At 46.3% G+C, this 24,120-nt stretch overlaps 1 protein-coding gene across 1 annotated transcript in view; it reads left to right on the top strand.

Moving 5' to 3' along the window:
- Positions 1–24,120, top strand: part of ADAP1 (ArfGAP with dual PH domains 1) — a 117,714-nt gene that overhangs the window by 74,934 nt on the left and 18,660 nt on the right. Inside the window, exons 5-6 of the mRNA XM_075010832.1 lie at positions 13,077–13,189; positions 19,385–19,531. Coding sequence (XP_074866933.1) covers positions 13,077–13,189; positions 19,385–19,531 — 260 coding nt within the window. The remainder of the gene's footprint in view (positions 1–13,076; positions 13,190–19,384; positions 19,532–24,120) is intronic.

Here is a 24,120-nt window from a genome sequence, read left to right as displayed (position 1 = left end):
AGCTGTGTTGTCACTTCTTGTATCTGATGTCACTTGGAGTTGGTGGGTCCTGGTCTGTGGGAGCTGGTTTCTGATGATGAGCCTGGAAGGGACGTTTGAGCACCAGAAGAGGAGTTTCAGGAAAGATTTCCTTCAGAATGGCGTCCTCACTGGATATGGGTTGTGATTGTTTTATAATACCCCATACAGGCTCCAGTGTGGGCTGGCGGGTGTCAGCTAAGGATGTGCAGTCATAGGGGGATTCATTTCTGTATTGAAGCAGGTTCTCTTGGGGCATTTGTGTGGCCCATTCTTGGGTGTGATCTACTTCTCTGATGGAGCATCCTTGTTTCGTGACAGTAGTTCTGAGCATGTTTAGATTCATATTCCAGACTTTCTCCCTGGAGCATATCCTGGGGTATCTGACCGTAGATAACATTTCTTAGTGTGTTTGAATTTTTGAAAGTAGTCTGCATTAGCATCCAATTGTCAGTTATGGCTTTGCAAAAGTTTAGAACTTAATGTGCCATTCTCAGAACTGTATAGGCTTGCGTATGCTCTCTGCATTACCCTTCCTGATTTGATAATGCCATTTACGAAGTCTAAATCCTTAGAGGGTCTCTACTCTCATTGATAGGAGGCTGGGGGGGGGGGTGCTGAACAGGGGCTTTAACATTCTGGGAGTCCCCTGGGAGAGTTCTTTCTCCTGTGGTCTCTGAGTATTCCTACTGCACCTGAATTGCAGAAGCCACTCAGAGAAGAAATACTTGGTTTCTCTGTAAAGTTGAATTCCATGCAGCTGCTCTCAGTAATGCAGCCATGAGACTTCCAGTCATGAAATTCTCTTTAGGAGAGCAGTTCCGGATCTCCCAGCAGATCCTAACTAACTTCACTCAAGCAGCTAATTACTGTGTTATCCTTAATAGGTAAACACCCAATAATTAACTTGCCCGGAAAGCTACTATATATTGACAGTCAGTTACAGAATAAACTGATAGAGAGGGAGGAGCTGGCTGCAATCTCAATAGCATAACTATATCAGATCTGGAATGATCAGACAATGAGCTGGAAACATACTTAAAGCTTCAGCGTATTACCTCCCCTGCGCCAAGCTCCCACTCACCCAGCATTTTCTGAAAGGCTTGGTTCCAGCAGAATTGCAGAAAGGAAAGGGTTTTTTTGTTTTGTTTTGGAACACTATAAAAAAGAATCTTCTCTCCCCTAATCTGGGGCCTTTTCTGAGGCTGTGTCTACACTAGCCTGGAAGATGGACCCACTCACGGTTGATCTTCAGGGGTTTGATTGAGATGTGAGGAGTAAGAGTTGTCGATGGGAAAAACTCTCCCTTTGATCTTCTTCAGTAGGGACAGCCAATAAGCTGAGCACAGACACACTGATTCTAGCTACGCAGTTGCCATAGCTAGAATTGCATTTCTGCAGTTGACTTACTTTGCCTGGTGTAGAGACAGCCTGAGTCAGAAGCTCTGACCATCACTTGGTAAAATTCTGGTCAGATCTTGCATGCTGCGCAAGTGAGGAGAACGAAAATGATATTGAGATCTCCGCAGTTTGGCTCACCTGTTCAGGGAATGGCCAGAATCTTGGTATTTGGACTTTGAGGCCATGTCTACACGAGAAGCCCCCGTTGACAGAAGTCACTGTCAGAAGGGATTTCCTGGCAAAACTTCTGTCGACAGGTCACGTCTCCACATAAAAGCAAATCGAATGGGAATGCAAGTCCCAACATTCTGGCTGTCTGCCATTCAGGTAAACTGAGCCCTTTCCCCATCCCTTGAGCATTCATGGGAGGAGTCATACGCAAGAGTGCAGCCACCGCTTCCAGCAGTTAACCTTATCATTGCTAATCCGTGGAGTGCAGTCTTCTGATCACTTGACTAGCTACCACCTTTCGTCCTGGCAGTGATTTCATTGCACACCTGTGCACCTGGCCATAGGTTTATTCCGTGTGTGCCCACTACAGACTCAGTAAATGAGGGAACAATGTGATGTCATCCCTGATGCCTTCAGGGAGTGTTAATGAAAATATTAATTTCTTTGTTACCTGAGAGCTCGCTCCAGTGGGAATCATAACATGTGATTCAAGTAACTAGTTAAAAACATCTTAAAAAGCTGGGTTAGATATATGATCTCCTATTAGGTTCCTGTTAGCTGACAAGTCTCTGAAAGAAATTGGAGGGGAGGGGTGTCTGGATTACTCTGGGTAACATCAGAATTGGCAGGAGTGTCTTTTGACTGTGAGGTTTAGCAGTGTCATGGATGATGTTAATCAGATTTAAATGGTGGCGAACATCCCAGGCTTAAAGGATTTTAGTGTTATTGTTGGAGATTTACTTGGAAGCAATTTGGATTTTCAGTCATTAGCCTGCAATGCAGATTTGCACATGATGACATTCACAGGACCCTGCATCTCAGGAACAGGCCTTGTGTTTTAATACAGCAAAGATCCATGCATGAAAGATCCAACGTTCTTTGAACTGAGACAACAATTCTGACATTTTGTTGTGCTCTGTCTGATGTTTTCCTTTAGAGGCACTGTGTTTTGGCACCATTCCCACTACATTGATTTCCAACAGACGAATAATGGAAAAACAACATATTTTTCATTTCAAAATGCTCTCTGGTTTAAGATACAGTAGAATCACAGAATCACATAATCCCTGGGCTGGAAGGGACCTCAGGAGGTCATCTAGTCCAGCCCCCTGCTTCAAGCAGGATCAACCCCCACTAAGTCATCCCAGCCAGGATCTTGTCCAGCCAGGACTTAAAAACCTCAAGGGATGGAGAATCCACCACCTCTTTAGGCAACACATTCCAATGCTTCACCACCCTCCTGGTGAAGTAGTTTTTCCTTATATCTAACCAACACCTCTCCCTCTTCAACTTCAGACCATTACTCCTTGTTCTGCCATCTGATACCACTGAGAACAGTTTCTTACCCTCCTCTTCAGAGCTCCCCTTCAGGAAGTTGAAGGCTGCTATTAAATCACCCCCAAGTCTTCTCTTCTGTAAACTAAACAAGCCCAAATCTCTCAGCCTATCCTCATAGGTCTTGTGCTCCAGACCCTTATTCATTTTTGTTATCCTTCGCTGAACCTGCTCTGCTGAACATATATATTTTTGTAATGATTTATGTAGATTTTGTTTTTAACTCCTCACCCTTCATCTGGCTGTAGCTCAACAAGTCAATCCAGATGTGGTCCACAAATGTCTCCATTCCTGCTTCTATGGTTATTAGTTCACACTCCTGGTGGTCAGTGTTTGCATATGCGGTATTAGTCTGTGTGGGGGAAAAAAAAACAAACTGGAAACATGGCGTCTCTTGGGCCAGTGTTGCTTGATCTGCGATTAAGCCAGAGAAAGGAGCACATCCAGACCCGCGCATAGTGGCCCATGTCTATCTACATCATCTCTAAATCTGCTTTATTCTAATGCTGCCTGCAAGCTTGGTACATGGTTGAGTGTTACGTTGCAGGTGCGTGAAGTGTGTGTCAAGAGAAATTTGTAAAATATGTGTGCCTTACTTTGAAGGACAGATAGTGTGTGTGTGTGAGAGAGTTAGCCTGGAGCTTGAGTGTAGCCAAGGTAACTGCAGCTAAACACCGATGCCTTCTGCTAGCTGTCCTGTGCCCAGTGAGAAATGGCTTGGTGTTGTCAATGCAGCTCAAACCTCACCTTTTGTCTACGCTTCTAAATTTAAAGTGCAGTGGTGGCAGCATGTTAAAATCAAAGTGTAGCCGTGGCAGGAGTGCTGGGCGCTCTGTGTAAACCACCTCCATGAGGGGAGTAACTAACAATGCTTGGAGTCTGTTTTCACTGGTGCTGTACAGTGCTGTAACTTGCTGTGCGCATGGGGGGTTTTTGCACACTCCTGAGCGGGAAGGCTGCAGCGCAGTAAAGTGGCAATGTAGACTTACCCACAGACATGCTGTTTCAGGCTGCTTCAGTACCAATCTGTACATTAATAGTGACTCTCGGAGAGGTAACTGTGTTAGTTGACATCTGTAAAAAGAATAAGAAGTCCTGTGGCATCTGATCAAGTGGTTTTGACCCACAAAAGTCGAGGCCCAAATATACTGTAGGTCCTTAAGGTGCCACAGGACTCCTCATTGTTCTTATTAATACTGACATTATCCATTGAAAGGCGACTAAGATGTCCTTAACATGGCATCTCAATTACTTTCCAAGATATCTCTTCCTGCCTGATTTAGCCATTCAGGTGCTAATTGCCTCTGATTAAGTCAATCATTTGCAGAGTGAGTGGGTTAATTGGGTATAGTGGAAACAATCAATTTAATCAGCAGTTTGGATCCATAGCTGAGGAGCTACGATGCAGCAGGACAATAATTGGTTTATTAGCTCCTGGAAGACAGTAAAGAGACTTGAGGGCAATGGGAAACTCTTTTCTGCTTAAACTGGCCTTCAGGAAAGATGATTTGCATATTAAGTGATTGTTAGGAAAGGATGATTAGTTAAAAGATTGGAAAGCTTGCATTTGAAATATGTGCATGCATAAGAAACCATTTGGTGTGAGTTCATGAAGACCTGGGCCTTGGCAGCCAGTTACAGCGTGAAGAATATAAATTATGTCTCCAAGGAGACTGGTTGTTTCAAGTATTTGAATGATCCAGATGGAGACCAGAAGGACAGAACTAGCCATGGAAGATGCATGTTTAGTCCCAGAAAATCAGTAACACAAGTAGCAGCAGAGCCTCTCACTGTCCCAACCGCTGTGACTCAACCTATCGTTTTAGGTATCACGTCAGTGATTGAAAGGATGGTTGAATCTCCATGCTCAGTCTGCGTTTACCTGTCTACTCTTCTAGTGAGACTCTCATTTTAATACAGGCCACTTCACAACTTCAGCTGGTAACAGCTTGCAACCAACCTGGTCCAGATATGGACCAGTGACCTGGAGACAAAACCACACATTAGCATGTCCCTGAGCTACTGATTCCCTCTTAATTGGCATGTGGTTCCTGACATCTCCGGTAAAGTCTTTTCTACACAGCAGTGAATACTTAACTGGTAGCATGTGTGTTTTTTCAAAGAAATGACTGCAACTATTTGCAAGAAGCTGTGAAACATAAACTCTTTAGTGCCTCTGAAGTCAGGGAAGAAAAAGGTGGAAACATTCTCTGGTAGATGGAGAGTCCGCCTACGGTCTTGTCCCACAAAGCCCTGCTTAGATAATTAGTTCTTCGTAACTGAATGCTCGTGTTGGTTTATGTTGGACTACCCCATGATTCAACCTTGCCGGTTGGGTTGGTCGGAAAATGGAATTTTTGCTTCTTGGGAAATTCTGATATTCAATATTTGCTTTCATTCTGAATCAGTAAGGGAAAGAGGTTTAGTTTTCTGGAGACTGAAACGTGTGTAGTACAGCACTCTATTGGCCAGCAACATCCATAATCTGGTATGATTTTAGTCAGCCAGACGACCGCTTATCATGGGTGTGGCCAAGTTTCCCATGGTCCCATAAAGTTTGTTTACAGTCCTCAGTCCTGACTCTCAGTGTTCTACGCTGTTTCATCTGTAATTTACCCCTAAATGTCTTCTAAGAGCCCAGCGAGCAGTGGAAGTGTTGGTAATGTTGCTAGACAATATTGACTTCCTGTGGTCTGGCAAATTCTCTTGCTTGGTACCAGTCAGGTTCCGAGAGAGCCAACTTAAATAGGTTCAACCTGCAGCTGCCTCTGTAAAATGTGTTGCTTTTTAGGAAGCCTCCCTTCTGCAGCCAGTATATTAAATGCCTTCCTGCATCTGTTCTCAGGACCTTTCAGATAGAGACATTCAAATCAGAACCTCTTGCTGACAAATTTAGTTTGCCTGGGGAGCTTGGATGAGTTCGTGTTCAGTTCAGGTCCCAGTCAATGTTTTTTCTACTTACCATTGTTGACAGGGGTTCAGACTGACTCCCCTTTTGGGCAAGATGGAAAAGCAACTCCTAAGGACATTGCCCTAAGGAATGAAGAGAGAAGTGAAGCAAGCAATGTGTTACGAAAGTCTATGCATAATGGAAGTGCAGCAGTTAGACATCCACAGCTGTCCCATTCCAGTCAAGTAGGGCTTGAGCTGCTGGGCTGTTTCACTGCAGTGTACAGTTTAGCCTTAGCTCCAGGACCATCGAGGTTGGACTCCAGGCCGAGTCAGGAAGTCTACGTGGTAGTAAAACAGCCCCATAGTCACGTCTGGAGATCCTGAGTGTGCTGGCATGGGCCAGCCACAGCTGTCTAGCAGCCATGTAGATATCCAAGGTAGATTCATTCAGCAGACAGCCATCAAAGGAATGACAGAACAATATCCCACAGTTCTGTTCAGTGGATACTCAGGATATATTATACATATCACCGTGTGCCATGCAGCGATTAAAAATAAAAGATCATTTTAAACGTTCCCATAATACAGGGTGGTGGTGAGGCCGGTGTTCTAACCCTGGCTCTGTCAGTGAATCAGTGTGCAACTCTGGTAAGTCATCAAAATTTCTGTGTGCCTCAGTTTCTTCATTATAAAAAATGGGGTAACACCAAATTTCAGATGCGTCTACGTAAGAGGCTTTTGTTGGGAAAACCCGAAATGCGCTTTGTCAACAATTTGTTGGCAAAACCCAGCACATCTGCCAGTGGCATTATGCCTCTCCTCTTTCAGGTATAACACCACTCTCAATAGAGTTCTGTCAAAAACCAGCCATGTGGATGCTCTGGGGCCCTATTGTCGACAGAGAGGGCTTCCAGTTCACTGGGCAGCCCTGTTTGCAGAGCTTCTGGTTGGCCGTTCTGTCGAGAGAGGGCTGGGCAATCTCACTGCTCTCTGTCCACAGGGTAGATTCCTCTTTTGATCTGCTTTTATGTGTCGATGTGATCTGTCAACAAAAGTTTTGCCAGGAAATCCCTTCTGACAGTGACTTCTGTCGACAGAGGCATCTCTTGTAGATGTAGCCTTCCAGGATAAGCGTGAGGCATAATTCACAAACATGTGATGCATTGAACTGTGAAGGTGTGGGGTCTTCATATTATTTATTATTTAATAACAAAACCAAAGACTAACAATATGTTTTTTATAAACAGTGAAAACGAAGGGTGTATTCATTACCTATGATGCTACTCAAGTATTTCTAATATTCCACTGAAATAAATGAAATGAAATGAAACAAAACTCTGCCTAGGGCTGCTTCATGAGGTTTGAACAGGTATGTGCAGAGTAGGACATGAGGAGCCAGGCCAGGATGAGCTGCTGTGTCACCTTCAGCAAGTCTCCTGGGCTCCATGGGCCTCCGTATTCCAGTCTCTAATGGCGGTAGAAATGCTGTCATGCTTTTCTCCCTGACCAGCCGGTGTGAGGATTGGTGGGTAATGGAGCACACCGATAATCTGAACTGCTCCCTAGAGGCTGAGCATTGTTTTTGTTCTGAGGGAATCACAATGACTTTTCTAAGCCCTTAATGAGGATAACAGAGCCTTGATCCTACCTGGAAGTCATTTTGGGATGGAGGCTGAGCCCATTTCACCTCAAAATTCAACAGCTGCAATGTTAAGGGGCAGCATCACGTTACCTCACAAGCATTGGGGGCGTATTGCTCACCAGCCTCAGGGATTTGCCCAAGGAACTCCCGCTATGAACAGCCACAAAGCTTCTATCTCTGCTCATGGGCGGCACATTGAGACTATGTCCTCACCTGATGCTTTGGGCAACTACTTCACCTCATAGGATTTGGTCCCTACAGAGAAAACCTCTGCAGTCCTGGAGAGGCACCTGGCAGTGGTATCAGTGCCAGTTGTCTACAAAGATGGTGGGCTATATTTTGGGGGCCACACAAGGAGTGTGCACCAGCTGCATGGCACAGAGCTCCTGTGGGGGATTGTAGGGCTAAACAGAGTCTGAAAAGAGGATCGTTTTGTGCTGGAGAGAAGGTGGGTGTTAGGATCCATGGGCATCTCGACTCCACTACTCCACCAAAACAAGATGAGTAGGTGGAGTCAATGGGAGAGCATCAGCTGTTGATTTACCACTGTGTAGATACTGCAGTAAGCAGACCTAAGAGTGACTACTTCAGCTACATTATTCATTACATCACATATACATTATTCAGGCTCTAAGAGCTGGTGGGACTTACTCCCAAGGTGGTTACAACAAGTAGAGAAAGCTTGTTGTAGGGCCGGGCTTGTAGAGAAGGAATATTGTGGAGCTCCACTGGTTGGGATAATTGTCATCTCAACTCCTAACTCTTTGTCTGAACTGCAACACTTTCAGGTAAGCATGGAAGCTGAGAGCCCAGTGCCCTCCGCACAGTGCCTTGGCTCCGTTATCCTGAATGAGACATTTGCCATGTTGTTAACTCTGTACAGTAACAAAATAAACAGGAGATCAGATTTCAAAGGGAAAAATTGCTTCTCCTCTATGCTTATTGACTTTGCTATTGGACACAGGGTCATGCAGGCATCATATGTTCATTCTGCTCATTCTCCCCTGGCAACATCCTTCCCTGCAAATCCAGCCTCTAGCTAGCCCATCATGCAGCTTCTTAAGGGTGTCATTGTTTCCCAGATGCCCCATGTTGTTAAGTGCTGATGGCACTCTGGAGCTGCCTCTCTAGTTTACAGGGACAAATAGAAATGGCTTTTGATGTATTTTCCAGTCCCTTCCCTTAGTGCAGGGTTGAACACTGATTTCCTCAAGGAAATACAGATGCTTTAAAAATCTGCCCTGGGTTTGTAAACCACATGGCAAGTTTTGAGAACAAGCTGTATAATGTGTTATTCAAGAGAGCAACCAACGGACACAGATCATCAGAACCCAGCACAAGTTTCTGCCTCCTGTGAAGCAGATCTCACACCGTCATGTCATATCAACAAGGCATCGCCCACAGACTGTCTGTCTTCCTTCAGAACTCTCAAAAGAGAAACATTATTCCCATTCAGCTCCATCATGTACAGAGTACGTAGCATTTTCATTGATGGGTACACACTTGGCAGGTGGAGGTGTTTAGGTAGGAACGCTTCAACGCGTCAGTTCCTCATGAAGTCAAGTGAGTTAATTCGTAGCATAAGAGTCCTTTGGCATCAATCAGTGTACTTCGTGTTCACCTTGAAGTTTGCAGCTGTTGCAGTTGATGGCCAGGTTAGCACTAGATCCTGTTCGTTACTGTGCTAATTGGCCACCTGTTCGCCAAAATTAGATGTGGGATTTTTCATTTGCTTCTTCTGACTATTCAGCTTGCTATTGACTCCCATTTCTACTGCTGGGCAAAAGGCATCTAGAGCTCCAAGGTGCCTGTTGTGCTCAGGAAAGAAAACAAAAAAAAAATCCCTACAGTTTGAATTGGATTTGATGGGATAGATTCTCCAGTCCTCTTCATCCTCCAAGTCAACCACTGGAAAGAAAGAAACTAAGGGAGCAGAACAGTTTTGGTTCCCACTCAGTTCTGCAGAGAACATTTGTGCTCTTTGGTATAAATTCTTTGGCTTCAGAGTTGTCTCAGTTGCTTATATGAGGTTTAATTGAAAATGGCAGAGCTTTTGCCAGCATAGGAGAGAAGCAGAGAGCTGGCAAGTAGAAGAATTTCGTTGACCACAGAATAGAAAGGTAGTAGCACAGCTGGGGAATCTGGTGACGGTCAAGGAGGTTGAATAACAAATCCTGGAGATGCCATGGGAACAGGTTGACTAGAGACACAGAGTAATGGAGCCAAATTATGCTATGATTTACATTATTGTAAACCCAGAATAACTCCATTGACACCTGTATATCTGGGTCAGCCCGAAAGAAGCAAAGAGAAATGAATTGGTCATGGATGTAGTGCAGGCGAACAAGGCACAGGCTGGTGGGCTTCCCAGAGTCTGAGCAAGCCAAACAAGCAGGATTTTGACTGTAACAAGCCAGTGAGGGGTGGCACACCGAGTGATGCTGAGCAGCCCCACAGTGACTTGCCGGGCTGTGGTCTGAGGGATGAGCTGGAATCCGTAGATTGTCTGGCATCAGGATAGGGAGCCCATGCCTGGGGACTTGTGGCACTTGGAAATATTTAACTTCCAACAACCTCAGGTAACCTGTAGCTGTGCGTGATGGCTACAGGCTCTAAGGAGGGATCCTTTCTGTTCTACACATGCTTCCACAGGCACTAACTTCCTGGGTGCTGCTGGTGCTCAGCACCCACCAGCCACCTGTCAATCAGCTGTTCAGTGGCAGGCAGGAGCAATGGGGTTGGAATAAATTTTAGGGTGGGGGTGCTGAATTGCACCCCACCCCTTCCTTACCCAGTCCACGCCCCTCATCATCCATGGCCAGGACCAGAGCTGGGGGCACCTGCGGAACCTCAGGCCTGGGGCTGACAGTAAGGGCCCTGAGCCTGCAGCGGAGGAGCCCCTGGTAGCTGGCATCCCAGGCAGCATAGGCACCTCTACAGCCTGGACACAGAGCCAGAGGCTGGGACCCCAGAGGCTGTGTGGCTGGCAGCCAGGGTCCCCTGGAGCTAGTGGCCAGGGTCCTAGGTGGCAACAGAGCCCCCAGGCCTGGGCTGGTGGCTGGGATCCTGGCTGAGGGCATAAAATCTGTGGGGAGTGCTGTAGCTCCCCCACACCTCTACTACCCATCCCTCTGGACCGGAGGCACTGAGGGGCAGGGTGGGTGGAACAAGAGCAGGGTGCGCTTGGTGGAGGAAGTGCAGAAGGGGTGGGAAGAGGCAGAGGAAGGATGAGGCCTGCAGGGAGAGGATGGGATGGGGCAGAGTCCGGCTGGAGTCTTGAGGGAAGGGGCAGAATGTGGGGGAAGAACCCACTCAGCAAAATGAAAGTTGGCCCCTGTGGTGTTTCACAGTGTGTGTGCGCGCGCAGGCTGCACTAGTTTTAAAAGATAGAGTTGACAAGAGCACACACACACACCTTTACCTACTGGCAGCCAAAGGGGCTGTCAGGGAAGGTATCATGGAGGCCAGCGGTGAAAGTAAGAGGATGTGCCCTGTTCCCCAGCTCCGACAAGAGCTGGCTGAGCTGCAGCAAAAGCCAGCAGGGAGCCATTTAAAGAGCTGGCAGAGACCCGGGTTGCAATAGGACAGGATCTGCAAGAAATGTAAGTTACTTGTACCCCTGGACGTGGCCCATCCTGCATTTTAAAAATGAAACCCACTGCAGTATGTGGGATAAGGAAAAGAAAGCCCTGCCGACAGACTCTCTAAATAGTCCCACCACTTACATCTGTGTCAAGCTGTTGGCCCATTTTCCAGACTTCATTCCAACAGTCGGGCATGTATTCTGGATCTGTGATGTGCTGTGGTGTGCGTGTTCAGAATTAGCAACAGCAGGGTTTTCACCCTTGCATTTATTTATGCCTAACATGGATGGCTTTGATTAACACTTTTAGGAAAGTCCAGTTCAGCTGTTGAGGGACTGTTTGGACTTTGCTTTCCTAAATCCAGAAGGGGTAAATATGGATTGAAGAAGGAACTTCTGGGACATTGGTTTACAGGCTAGAGAGATGGCCACATTTAGGGGGCTTGTTTGTATCTTTAGCAGTGGCATATACAACTGCATTATCTTGCTTCATCCCTCATCCATACAGAGCGTTTTTATGCAGCCCATACCTAGACAGGGAATAGCACTTCTCCGCCTCTCCCTTCTTTTGTTGGAGGTTTATATAAATTTACCCTGGTGACGGACATTTACAATAACAATCCCTGGTTGAAATTTCTGAAATGCACTGCCAGGATGGTATTGCTTTAAATTGCCATTTCATAACATGCATGCCAATGACAGACTGCTTGCTAATACTGTAGCTACCCTGCATATAGAGAAAGCGCTTAGTTACAAGTTAAAAAGTATTTAGTATTTTTTTCCTTTAAAGTCCTAGCCAGTGAGAGTTAATAATAAACACTAAATAGAGCAGAAAAGAGAAATTAAGAGAGAGTGAAATCTCGACGGGAATATTTTTGTAATTAAGATCTCAAACTGAATGAGAATATCACACAGCTCAGTTGGTATTCACGGTGATTGTGTCGGAGACCACTGGTAAAAAACAAAAGAAATTGGAAAATAAGGACAATACTTACAAATATAAATTGGCTGGCTAAGATGCACCTTCTGGCTGTTGTGCCACTGGAGAACAACATGCAGTGGTTAGTTGCCATTGTGTTTGCTATTTGGGAATGCTGAGGTGAGATAAAAATCAGCTTTTTCTGATTTGGTTTAAAAAATAACAGTCTTAGAAAAGAAAATCCTTGGGTTAACATCAGTGCTGGTGGAAGTAGTGTGGAAAAAGAACAGGGACAGTATGGTCAGTGGCAGTGATGGCTTCTTTAAGTGATGGCCTCTATTGTATTCCACAAAGAATTAAGCATGTGCTCCCCTGTCCTGACCTGTTAAAGAATCTCAGAGCTGAGTGGAATAGTTGGGTGGAAGAGAAGGTAGCGGAGTGTCCCATGGCTCAGTTAGGTGCTGATCCAAAGCCTACTGAAGTCAGTGGAAAGGTTTGTAAATGGGATTTTTTTTTCTTTTTTTATTTTAAGGTATCGGAAAATACACCCATTGTCTTCAGCAGGCTTTGGATATGTGCTATCTGAGCAGATGGACAACCAGTGCAGGCAGCTGTGTCCTTGTGGTTTTCTGTGTAATCGGGAACTATCCACTGGGAACTGGGTTTTATTTTTCTCTCTCTGAATCCTTAGCAATGTCAACACTCAGGGCCATATTCTGCTTGCCACAGTTATGCTCTAAAGAGCTACTTGTGCAAACAAAATAAGCTGGTTTCATGAGGTGAGACATTCTGGTGAGGCTTGTGAATGGAGAACCAATGTAAGGACCTGGCCATTCTCTGAAGGCTTCCCCAGTGTCTCTGACTGTGATATACAGTACGAATCCCAGACCGCCTGTCCAGTGATGGTATCAAAGAGTGGCAACCTTTGAAGTACAAGACACAAAAGAGAGAGCGAGCAAGAGAGCAGAGTGAGGAAGACAAGTCTGAGAGGAGAGGTGGCTCTGTGGCCTGTCAGCTTTGAGTCTTGTAAAATGTTCATTGTCAAGCTTTTCTCTTCACAAGACAAACCCCACCGCTTTTCATTCTCAATTCTTTGTTATTTCTTTCCTTTGCAGGGTACAGAGAAGGGCTGCTCTGGAAGAGAGGGCGTGACAATGGGCAGTTCTTAAGCAGAAAATTTGTGTTATCTGAACGGGAGGGCGCGCTGAAGTACTTCAACAAAAATGATGTAAGTGTCTGGGGCAGCAGGGCAGGCACCAGAGGTTTTGTTCACATGGGTTTGTCTCCCATCAAACAGTCCCCCTGGCACCATTTTTTCATCAGCTTTTCAAAGACCTTAGGTCATTTGTTCCTCCACTTCTCTAGCAACAAAAACCTATGGCTCAGATTAGTGGAGCTGTTTATGCATTGCTGGGCCCAGCAGTGCTATGCTGAACTGATTTGGGAGCCTAAATTTCATTTTGAAAGGGAATTTAGGCACATGAAAGCTCATCCCATCAACTCTCAATGGCATTTTGGCTCCTAGGTGCCTGAATCCCCTCTAAAAATGATATTTTGGCTGCTAAATGGGTTAGGCATTGCAACGCTGAGCTCAGCAACATCTGAGTCAAGTCTACACTAGGGGAGAAAGTCGACTTAAGATACGCAGCTCCAGCTGCGAGTCGACATATCTTAGGTTGAATTTCTCCACCATCCCCACAGTCAGAGGTCAAAAGCAGAAACTCTCCTGTTGACTTTCCTTAGTCCTCATGACTGTGATGGGTACTGGGGTTGATGGGGATGCCCTCAGCGTTCGATTTAGTGTGTCCCTTTTGCATGTAGACATGCCCTAAATGCAACATCGATGCTGTGGTAAGTGGAGAAGTGCCCTAAGTACCTTTACAAATCAGGGCTCACATGTACTGATTACTGCGGCTACCTGATCCCATCATCGTTGTTTTCTGAGACCAAGACGTTTCTCTTGGCTCTGTCTCTGCAGTGCCAGATTGTAAGGCGCCCCCAGTCCTCTCTTCATCAGTTTGATTACTGTGGCCACACTGTGGTAGAAGCAACACCTCTGAGCAGATGAGGTTTCTGTGGTTTCTGGATTGCAGGAGTGGGAAAGCCTGCAGCAGCTGCAGTGCTGGGTTTTTAAATTCAGAGGGCAGGCAGTTGAAAAGAGATCCCCATTGGATCCTGAACACTCCTTTAAAGACCATGACAAACAATCACAAAGGAAACTGCACCTGGTTTTTCACATTTCAGTGTCAAGCTGGGAAGTATTTGTATTCTTCTCGGGCATGGATCTCATCTACTGTAAGTGAAACCTGGTGCCATTAAAGAGAAAAGCAGTAAAGTAGCACTTTAAAGACTAACAAAATAATTTATTATGTGAGCTTTCCGTGGGACAGACCCCCTTCTTCAGTGGGTCTGTCCCACGAAAGCTCATCACCTAAGAAATTATTTTGTTAGTCTTTAAAGTGCTACTTTATTGCTTTTTGTTTTGATAGCATATAGACTAGCACGGCCTTTTCTCTGTTACTAATTAAAGAGAAAATTTGTGATGAATGGGTGGGAACTTTACTATCATGCACTGACCTAACAAAGAAATCCAGTGTGATTTCCTGTCCTTTCTATGTGCCTTTAAACCCAGAGGTGCCTTGCTGGCCTTGGGAAAACCTGGCCCCTCTAGAACCCCAGTCAGTAAGAAAAAAGAGCTGATATGCCATCTCCCACACTGGCTACCCTTGACACATAGTTCTATGGGTGTGAGCAGTATTCTGTGTCGGAGGCAATGCTGCTATTAAATGCATGATGGTTCAGCTAATCTGTGAGAATGTCTGGTAAGGTGTGGACGCTGGGCCTTATTTTATCTGTTTTACTCTCAAATCCTCCTCTTAGTTTCCCACACTACAGTTCTCCTTCCCATCCAGGTAGACGTTCTAACCAAGGAGGCTAAAGGCCTATTGGGGTTGCATTAGCAGGAATATTGCTGGCAGATCTAAGGTAGTGATTATTTCCCTTTATTCGGCACTGGTTAGGCAACACCTGAAGTACTGCAGCCAGTTCTGGGGCCTCCATTACAGAAAGGATGTGGATGCATTGGAGAGAGTCCAGCAGAGGGCAACAAAAATGATTAGGGGGTTGGAGCACCTGACTTAGGAGAAGAGACTGAGGGATTTGGACTTATTTAGTCTACAGAAGAGAAGAGTGGGGTGGAGGTGGGGGTTGATTGCAGCCTTCAGTTACATGAAGGGTGGTTCCAAAGAAGATGAAGAGAGGCTGTTTGTGTTGGTGACAGATGACTGAATGCGGAGCAATGGTCTCAAGTTGCAGTGGGAGGGATCTAGGTTAAATGTTACAAAAAAACTATTTCGCTGGGAGGGTGGTGAAGCACTGGTATGGGTTGTCTATGGAAGTGGTGGAATGTTTTGAAGCCCTGACTGGAGTGATTTAGTTGGGGGTGGTCCTACTTTGAGCAAGGGGCGTTGGTCGGAATGACCTCCTGAGGTCTCTTCCAGCCCTGTGATTCTACTTGTTACTGTCAAACCCAAACAATACTGAGCCCTCTTGCCCCTCCACCCCCACCCCCAACCCCAATACTGGTGCATATCAGTAAGTACCATCAAGCCTGTTCATTGAATGGGATCAGGAGTGCCTGTCAGATTCAGTACTAACCAGCAGAAGCATCAAAGCAACGTCACTTTTAGTGCTGATCCCTGACCCATACCCCAAAGCATTGTCCCTGTTTCCCTGCACCCTTTGCTAATATCCTCCCTTTCCAGGCTTATTTCCTCTATCCAAGGATTTGCTAGCCATGTTGTGTAAGGGCTTTGTGGTTGTAAGATCTTTCATTAACAAGCCATGAGCAAAAATTCCCTTAACATAATAGTGAATTGCACCAGCAGTGGTCTTTTTTGGATAATTGCTGAGCATCATGGAGATGAATGATACTGGGGCAGGCCCATGTCTCGTGGTACTTTCTTCTCCATTCCTGGCAGCTAATTTAGAGGGGTACAACCATCGTCATTTCTGCTGCGTGCCCTATGATGCAGTCCTGGTTTGTGAGTGGGAGAAACACCTCAAAGGAGAGTCTCCACTAACCCAGATGAAGTTGCTGTTGTCCACTCCAGCGGTTTAAAAACTTCTTTCATGTGCTGCCAGGGCCGACCACAAGTGTAATGGGAACCATGTGGTCCACACACTTCCGCCCTGCTTGGAATTCCCCACCACCTCACATGTCTGCATCCACTTCAACACCACAGTAAGGCCTCATGAGCCCCAGGCTGCACGTGTCTCTGTTCCAAGGCGGGGCCTTACAGAGTCACTGGGATACTGCAACACAACTAATCGGACCATGTGCACACTGCAGATCAGCTGCTGTGATCCTAGATTTACTCCACTTTCTGCCCCGCAGTAATTCTGACCGATGTCACGTCGCCCTCAAGCGGGTAGTTGTCAGCTGAGCCTTAGGAAAAGAAGCCCCCTCCCACAAAGACAGTGAAGTTCCGAAATCCAGGATTTTGGTCTGGGCCCATTCTTCCAGTGTCCATTTCTATTGGACCGGCTGATTGTCTTGTGTTATGGCCTCTGAACTGGATAGCTGTCTGGTTCGCATCTCTGAGGCCTATTAGATATATGTTAAGTATGTCCCATACATTGAACTCAGTGCAAATGTCTTAGACCACCTACAGCAGATGGGAGCTAGTTCATTTTTCTTCTTGACGGGAGGTGGAGTGAAGGATGAGAGCAAAATTTTTAGACTCTGCCCCCACATCCAAGTTATTTCATCGCTGCCCCCGCAATGGTACAGAGTAAATCCACACCTGTCTGTTCTGGTTCTAAAGCCAAGGGATCCAAAATCACCTGAAGGGGCACTTGGCTGTTTGAAGATAGCTTTGATCAGGACCCATGTGGTCCATGTCATGCTGTTTTTGAGTCCCCCCCTTCTGAAGTGGTCTTAGGAGGCTTATTTCAGTAAGCACTTGGAGAGCGTTGCATAGAAGGCCATTGGGAAAAAGAGTATAACTATAATTAATTCCCTGTTCAATGGGCTGGGAGAAGAAGTAGGTTATGTCTACACTAGGGAAAGCAAGTTGATTGCAGATATGCAATTCTAGCCTTGGCAATTGTGTAGAGTGAATTAACGTATCTGCAATCATCTTACCTGGCTGTTCTCCCTGAAGAAGGTTGATGGAAGAATGTCTCCTGTCAGCCTCCCTTACTTGTTTCTCGCAAGGAGTACAGGGATGGATGCCGACACCTGAAAGATCGATTTTGCACATCCCTACCAGGTGGTGTGAAATTGAACCCCGGAAGATCAACCCTCAGCAGGATGATCTTCCAGGGTAGCGTAGAGACAGTCTTACAAAGAATGAGAGCCAGACTTATGGTCATTGTTTCTGTTAAAATAAAATAGATGCAAACTGCTGGCCAAAGTCTGCTGCAGAGTATAAATGGCTGGTAGCAAGTTAAGTGGCTGTTCCTCTCATATGCATCTAATCACAGTGTTTAAAGTGCTTATAGGGCTCGATCTTTGACTGATTTCAAGGGGACTACTTTGATTTGCACCAGCTGAGGTTCTGACCTGGAGTGAATAGGATTTTTAGGCCTTAGTTCTCCCCGGTCTTAAACCAGTTGTACTCAGTTGTAAGTCGAGGGAGCTACACTAGCATAAAACCAGTAGTACCAAGTGGAGAGCAGGGCCCTTAATCTTCAAGGGGCTTTATTCACCCTCAGTAGTTCAATCTGCAGAGGGTCCATTTGAGGCAGATTAATTGTTAGACCTATTTCCTGAGTGGAACCAGTAGACAAGGCCCCAGCATAATAGTTTTAGGCCCAATACAAACTTTGTAACACTTACCATCCCTTACCCACTCACCATCCCTCATCCCTTGCATGGACTCTTATGAGCCATGAAAAAAGTTTGTTTTAATTCATAAATTACTGTTACATAGTCTGCATTTCTGAAAAATGCCTCTCCCCCTTGTGCTGTTTTTGTTTTATGTACCACCCAGCCTGAGAGTCCTACAAGGTTGCTGAGTCCTACAAGGCAAATTTGGGTAATTAGAAAGGTATTCTCTCCTGTCAACCTCTTGATTTTTAATTCTAATGGACCAGCATGACTGCAAACATTTTATAATTAGACTAATTCACTTTCAAGCTTTATTTTTCTGGATTTTCCATTGCAAAATCATGAATTAACCACCGCCCCCAAAGTCAATTTGTCCTTCAAGTTCACATTCCATAGACAAGATAGGTGGTTCAACAGAGGTTCAGTGAGCTGCCTTGAGGGGAGTCTGTGTCAGAGCTGAGATTAGTACTAAAGATACGTCTACACTACCACGGAGATCGATCAGAATCAATATTCTGGAGTTCGATTTTGAGCACCTTGTAGGTAGAGAGGCACAAAATCGAACTATCTGGGGTTAGCAGTCGACCTGTGTACTCCTCAGTATCACGAGGAGCAAGGAAGTTGACCCCAGAGAGTTTCTCCCATCAACCTCCCTCTGTGTAGATGGCCAGGTAAGTCGATTGCAGGTAAGTGGATTCTAGCTATGCAATTGCTGTAGCTAGAATTGCGTATCTGCAATCAACTTAATTTCCTAGTGTAGACCAAGCCTTATACCTACTCCATAAAACAGATCTAACAAATGTAATAAATGGTTTCCCTCCTTTGAGAGGTTTGGAAGGGGCTCTGCTGTCTCTTCCGCAGCCCAGGCTCCTTCCATTGTGGCGACCGATAGAAGCAATGTGAGGAGCGGAGGTGAAAGCCAGCAAATGTGTTTGTGCAGGAGAGAGCGTGACCAGTGTAGATGCTGGCACTTTGCGTTCAGACAGATAGGACGGCAATAAGAGATTCATTCTCATTGGAAGTGGAATGTTGTTCAGCTCTTCCAGGCCAGCCGTGTACTGGTCCAGGATGCTTGGGATGCTGATAGCATCCTGACCTATTTGGTAAGTGGTCTGTGTTTTTTGCCTGGCTAAGCACGTTTGTAATACTGCTCAGCCAGGCAAAACTACAGGCTATTTACTAGTGCAGTGGGAATCTGGAGACAGAAGGAAGGTGATAGAGAAGGGTCTGGGAGAGGGGACTCTTATGCTAACAAAGAGGGCATGTGTCTGAAATCACTCTGTAGCAAGCACAGCTCCCTACCTTGTGACCTCACTGGTTCACCCCTCTTCTGAGCTGAACCTCCCCATTGTGCTATAATATTACACAAACTCTGCTGTATTTGTACAGTGGCAAAGTGCTTTCCCAGGCTGATGGCAACCATTCCTCATTTAGGTAAGTTTGCTGCCTAATCACCAGGCCGTTTGGGGGATGGGAGTCCTTGCCGGCCAACAGCCTCAGCAGGGAGTGTTTCTGATTGTAAGAACTGCGCTCTGGTTTGAAGACCTGTGTTGCTTTTCAGATGTTTATTCATTCAACTGTTTTTTCCAGGCAAAGGAACCCAAAGCAATTATGAAGATTGAACATTTAAATGCGACTTTCCAGCCTTCAAAAATAGGGAACCCAAACGGACTACAAATTACTTATTTGAAGGACAACAGCACAAGGAATATCTTTGTGTATCACGAAGATGGCAAGGTGAGAGCTCAGAGCAAGCGGGATAGGCTGCTTTTGGTCACAGATGACAGGAATGCCTCCATGGAGCCACCTATCACTGGGAGTCAGAGGTGAAACCATCTGCCCCCTCCCTGTGCCCCACCACTAGCTAGGCCATGAGGTGGTGACTCAACAGAACTAGTCTAAGGGATGCACGGAGGGTGATCAGCTCCTAAGTTTGGAAAATTGGGAAGGGGTGGGGTTAATAGGCACTGGTATAAAACAAAGTCCCTTCAGTGGGAGGGTGCAGCCTGGGACAACCCCCCCCCCACCCCACACACACCATTCCAGACCCCTCCCCTACTCCACCCTTTCCCGCAAACCTCATCTCTTTCTGGCTTCTGCCCCCATCCCCTGAGCAATACTGGCGGAGCAGAGTAGGGCAGGCTGGGATCAGGCTTGCTCACTGCTGCTGCCTGGACCCTGCACCTCCTGAAGCATGGGGCCAGCGTGATTGTTCCAGTCTGTCGTATGGACAGGACACTTCTGACTGGGGCTCGCCATATAAAATGGAGTCAGCTGGTCACTCTATCCTGGATACAGCCACATGAGGTGCCCTTCTTGCCCAGTGACAAAAGAGGAGGAGCCTCTGGGGGGGGGCAGAGGAGAGGGAGTCCTGGAAGAAACCAAATGATCCCTAAATGCTCCTAAATAAATGCATGTTCTGTGTGAGCAGGGTGGGGAGGGCTGCTTGGTGGTGAGCCAGTGCTCCAGCCAGTGTTCCCTCTAATTCTTCCATCCATGGGGTGGAATAAGTTTTCTTATGTGCGCCCAGGCATGTGTGGATGTGCACCACCAACAGAAACATGTGCTGCCCACTGTGGGTGCCCTGCTAATCAACAGGGCGGCACTTGAATCTCTCCTGAGTGGCTGCCGAAGCACTCAGCTGGCAGCGAACACTGTCTCTGGCTCCCGTAGAGAAGAGAGCCAGAGGCCCAAGTGGGACAGGCAGCTCCCACCAGCTTCCGATCCACTGGCTCCTGGCAGATTGAAAACCTCTGTACTAAATAGGCAGAAATTGCTGGGGTGGGGTTGGGGGAAGGTTGACCTTGCATTGCCTCTGCAACAGTCAGTCACTGCCCAGATCCTGGGAGCTTAGCAGTGCCTAGGATCTAGTGGTTGCCTTCCACTGGTGTTTTCTCAGCAAGTGGGAATGGAGTGAGAGGAGCCATCTTGCCACTTTATTTCTTCTTCACGACTCCTTGGACCCCACTGGATCATAAGGCCAGTCTGGAAATGGTCATCAGATTCAAGCGCACAGCTATTGATGATTTATTTTCTGAGGGAGGTCAAGCTGTTTCCTCCTTGGACCACGTAGGAAGCTTATTAGGGACTGTGCCAGAATAGCACTGAAGGGTTTCACAGTAGTAGCCACTCCTGCAGCACCAGGATCACCTGACTGCTTAACCAGTTGCTCATGATCTGTCCACACAGACGTTGTAAATCCCACAGCTTTCCTGGTGGCTAGCAGTCCAGGGCAGATTCTCTCCCCAGCTCAGCTTCAGACAAAACAGGTCCATGGGAGCTAGGAGGAAAGAATGCCTAACTGATTGAACTGTAACAAAAATGCCCCCTCTTCCCCTGCCATGGATGCAGCGTAAAGTAGTCACTGTGAGCACCTTTTTGCTTCCATGCTGTGCTGCAGTGGATCTGAACTGGCTTCCTGCTTAGTTCTGACCTTCCTTGTAGGCAGCAAGTTAGTGTGTCTGGTGAGGTTAGTCAGTAAAATGGTGCACTTGCAGGAAGTTAGCTCTTCTTTCTAGCAAAGGATGGACGGAGGAAAGCAAACAGCGATACCCTGTTTTCAGATGGACAAGTCGTGCCCTAGGCAGGGGGGCTGCTTGATTATGTCCGTGTACCTTATGATTGCTTTGGTGCTGGATTCGCAGAGCTGTGTTTCTGTAGCCTAGTGGTCTCAGTCAACTGGCTGTGTTTCTGCCTCTTAGTACATTGCAGCTCAGCACAGCAGGAGGCTGAGGTACAGTAAATAGTGCAGCGTGTTTCTGGGGATATGTCTGTACTTACAGGCGGGGGCAGGTTTCGATGCACTGCAATTGATCTTCTGGGGATCAGTTTTGCCATGTATGTGAAGATGCGACAAAATTGATCTCTCTGGGCTCGGCTGTCGACCCTGGTACTCCACACTGACACATGGAGTAAGGGACATCAGCGCGAGCCTGAAGATCCCTGATCTACACTGGGGAACAAAGTTGATCATGATACATTGATTCTAGCTACACTAATGGTGTGGCTAGAACTGCGTATCTGGGATTGTCCTTGGTCTCTAGTGTAGACCAGGCCTCAGTCTCAATGAGCTGCCCTCACAGTGGCTGTCCCCAGAATTTCCTCTTGTTCCTCTTTCCCCCATGTGAATTCTGTGACAAGGTATCAGAGTCCTGTACAGTGGAGTAGGTGCACTGATCAAGAGATACCTGTTCAGCATGGCGAGGTGTCACTCATGTCACTGACAGTCAAATCCCTAGCAACAATTTTACTCCAGTGACTCCTGCTTGTGAAAGGCGAAGCTGTTGTTGTGACTGTTGATGATTGGTTTAGTGCTGATAAGCTTTGTACAGCACACAAAATATAAGCATGCCCTGCTCTGAATGGCTGAAAGACAGCTACAGACAAGATGGGGAAGCCCAGACAAGGCTATTTTTTTCCTCTTAAAACGATATACTCCCTGGTGAACAGCCTCATAGAAGAAGTGGTTTGTGTGGCTTTTGTCTGTGCTCCTAAGAAGGATCTTGTCATTGTATTCTCCTCTCCCTCTGGAGGTATTCCTGCTTTACAATAGTGAGATAAGGTGGGTGAGGTCATTTATTTTATTGGATTGACTTCTGTTGGTGAGAAAGGGCATTTCTTCACTATGGACTGAGTTCATGGATAGCAATCAATCCAGCAGGGGTCGATTTATTGGGTCTAGTATAGACATTTTAAATCAATCACCAAGTACTCTCTCATCAACTCTGGTACTCCACTAAAAGGAGAAGAGTAAGCAGAGTCAATGGGAGAGCATCAGCTGTCGACATAATGTGATGAAGACACTGCGGTAAGCAGACCTAAGTATGTTAAATTCAATTACATTCATCACATACCAAAGTTATGCAGCTTCAGTTCTATGGCCCACGCTAGTGTAGACAAGGCCAGAGACAAGCTTGTGAGCTTACACAAGGTCTTCTGCAGGTGAGTGAGAGGAGAGTCAAACCTCTGATGTGTCTTTTCCATTCTGATCTGGTGTTTTTGTGTAGACCATGAAGGAATGACACAGTTTGAGACCTTTACCTCTGCTGTCACAGGGCCTAATTTATCCCCAGCGTAATGACCAATCTTAGTGATGTCTCCTCAGAACTCAGTGTAGCCCAGCTCTGGGGTGGAGCAGGGAGGGGGAGTCACTGATAGAGTGTAGGAGCTCAGTTGAACATCAACATGCACTGAGTTGGAGGTAAACTTACTGAGGCCAGGTCTACAATAGTCCTTAAAGTCAATTATAGATATACAATTCCAGCTATGGTAGTTGCGTGTCCAGAATCAACTTATCTGTGATCAACGTACCTGGCCATCCTTAGGATGGGAAAACTCTCTTATCGACCTCCTTTACTCCTCATGAGACTGAGGGGTATAGGGGTTGACTGTCAACCCCTGAGAGTTCAATTTTACGTGTCCCCCCACAATCGAACCCTGGAAGATTGACCCTGACTGGGTCAATCTACCAGGTAGTATAGATGTATCCTGAGAGCACACTGGGGTTGCTCTCCAAATGGTTCTAGAGACAGAAGGCTCCTCTAATGAGCCTGGGTGAGCCAGAACATGGTGATGTCACATGCTCCTCTAAATATTTATTCAACCATTTCAATAGTTACTAAAAGAGCTGCACTGTCTCCCACAGAGTTTTCACTGAAACAAAGTGTTGCCATCTCAAATGGCGCCAAAGGTTATAAGCTAGGATTAAACTTGAACTGGAAAAAGTTTTATAGCTAGGGATGACATGGTTTAGCTTTAATAAGCAAGGGTGGGGCCTCCAGCCAAAGTGCAGGATGGGTCTCAGAAGAACAGGTTTTGTTTCTGGCTTTCTGAGTGACCTCATTCAAGACACATCATCTGTCAGGCCCTCAGTGTCCCCATCTGCAAAATGAGGCTAATAGTCACTTCACTCTCTGTAGCTTAGTTTCCCCTCCCAGCTGTTCTCTGTCTTATCTAGCTATACTCTAAGATCTTTTCTTACTATGTTTATTTACAGCAGTGAACACAGTGGGGTCCAAATCTTGGTTGAGGCCTCTAGGTGCTGATATAATACAAGTGACTGAGGTGCTCAGGTGCTTATGAGAGTGGTGTAGATCTCAAGGGCCTCTTCTACAAGCTGCCCTGCTATAACCTAAGATGAGAACAACCATACTGGTCAGGCCAAAGGTCCATCTAGCCCAGTATCCTGTCTTTTGACAGAGGCAACTGCCACGTGCCCCAACAGGAGTGAACAGAACAGGTAATCATCAAAGCAATTCCTCACCTGTCATCGATATTCAACCTCTGACAAGCAGAAGCTAGGGATGCCATGCCTACCTGTCCTGGCT

Source organism: Carettochelys insculpta, chromosome 16 (assembly GCF_033958435.1).
Source record: "Carettochelys insculpta isolate YL-2023 chromosome 16, ASM3395843v1, whole genome shotgun sequence".
Taxonomy (NCBI): Eukaryota; Metazoa; Chordata; order Testudines; family Carettochelyidae; genus Carettochelys; species Carettochelys insculpta.
Note: the sequence above shows the minus strand (reverse complement) of the source record. Positions and strands in the feature narration are given on the sequence as shown.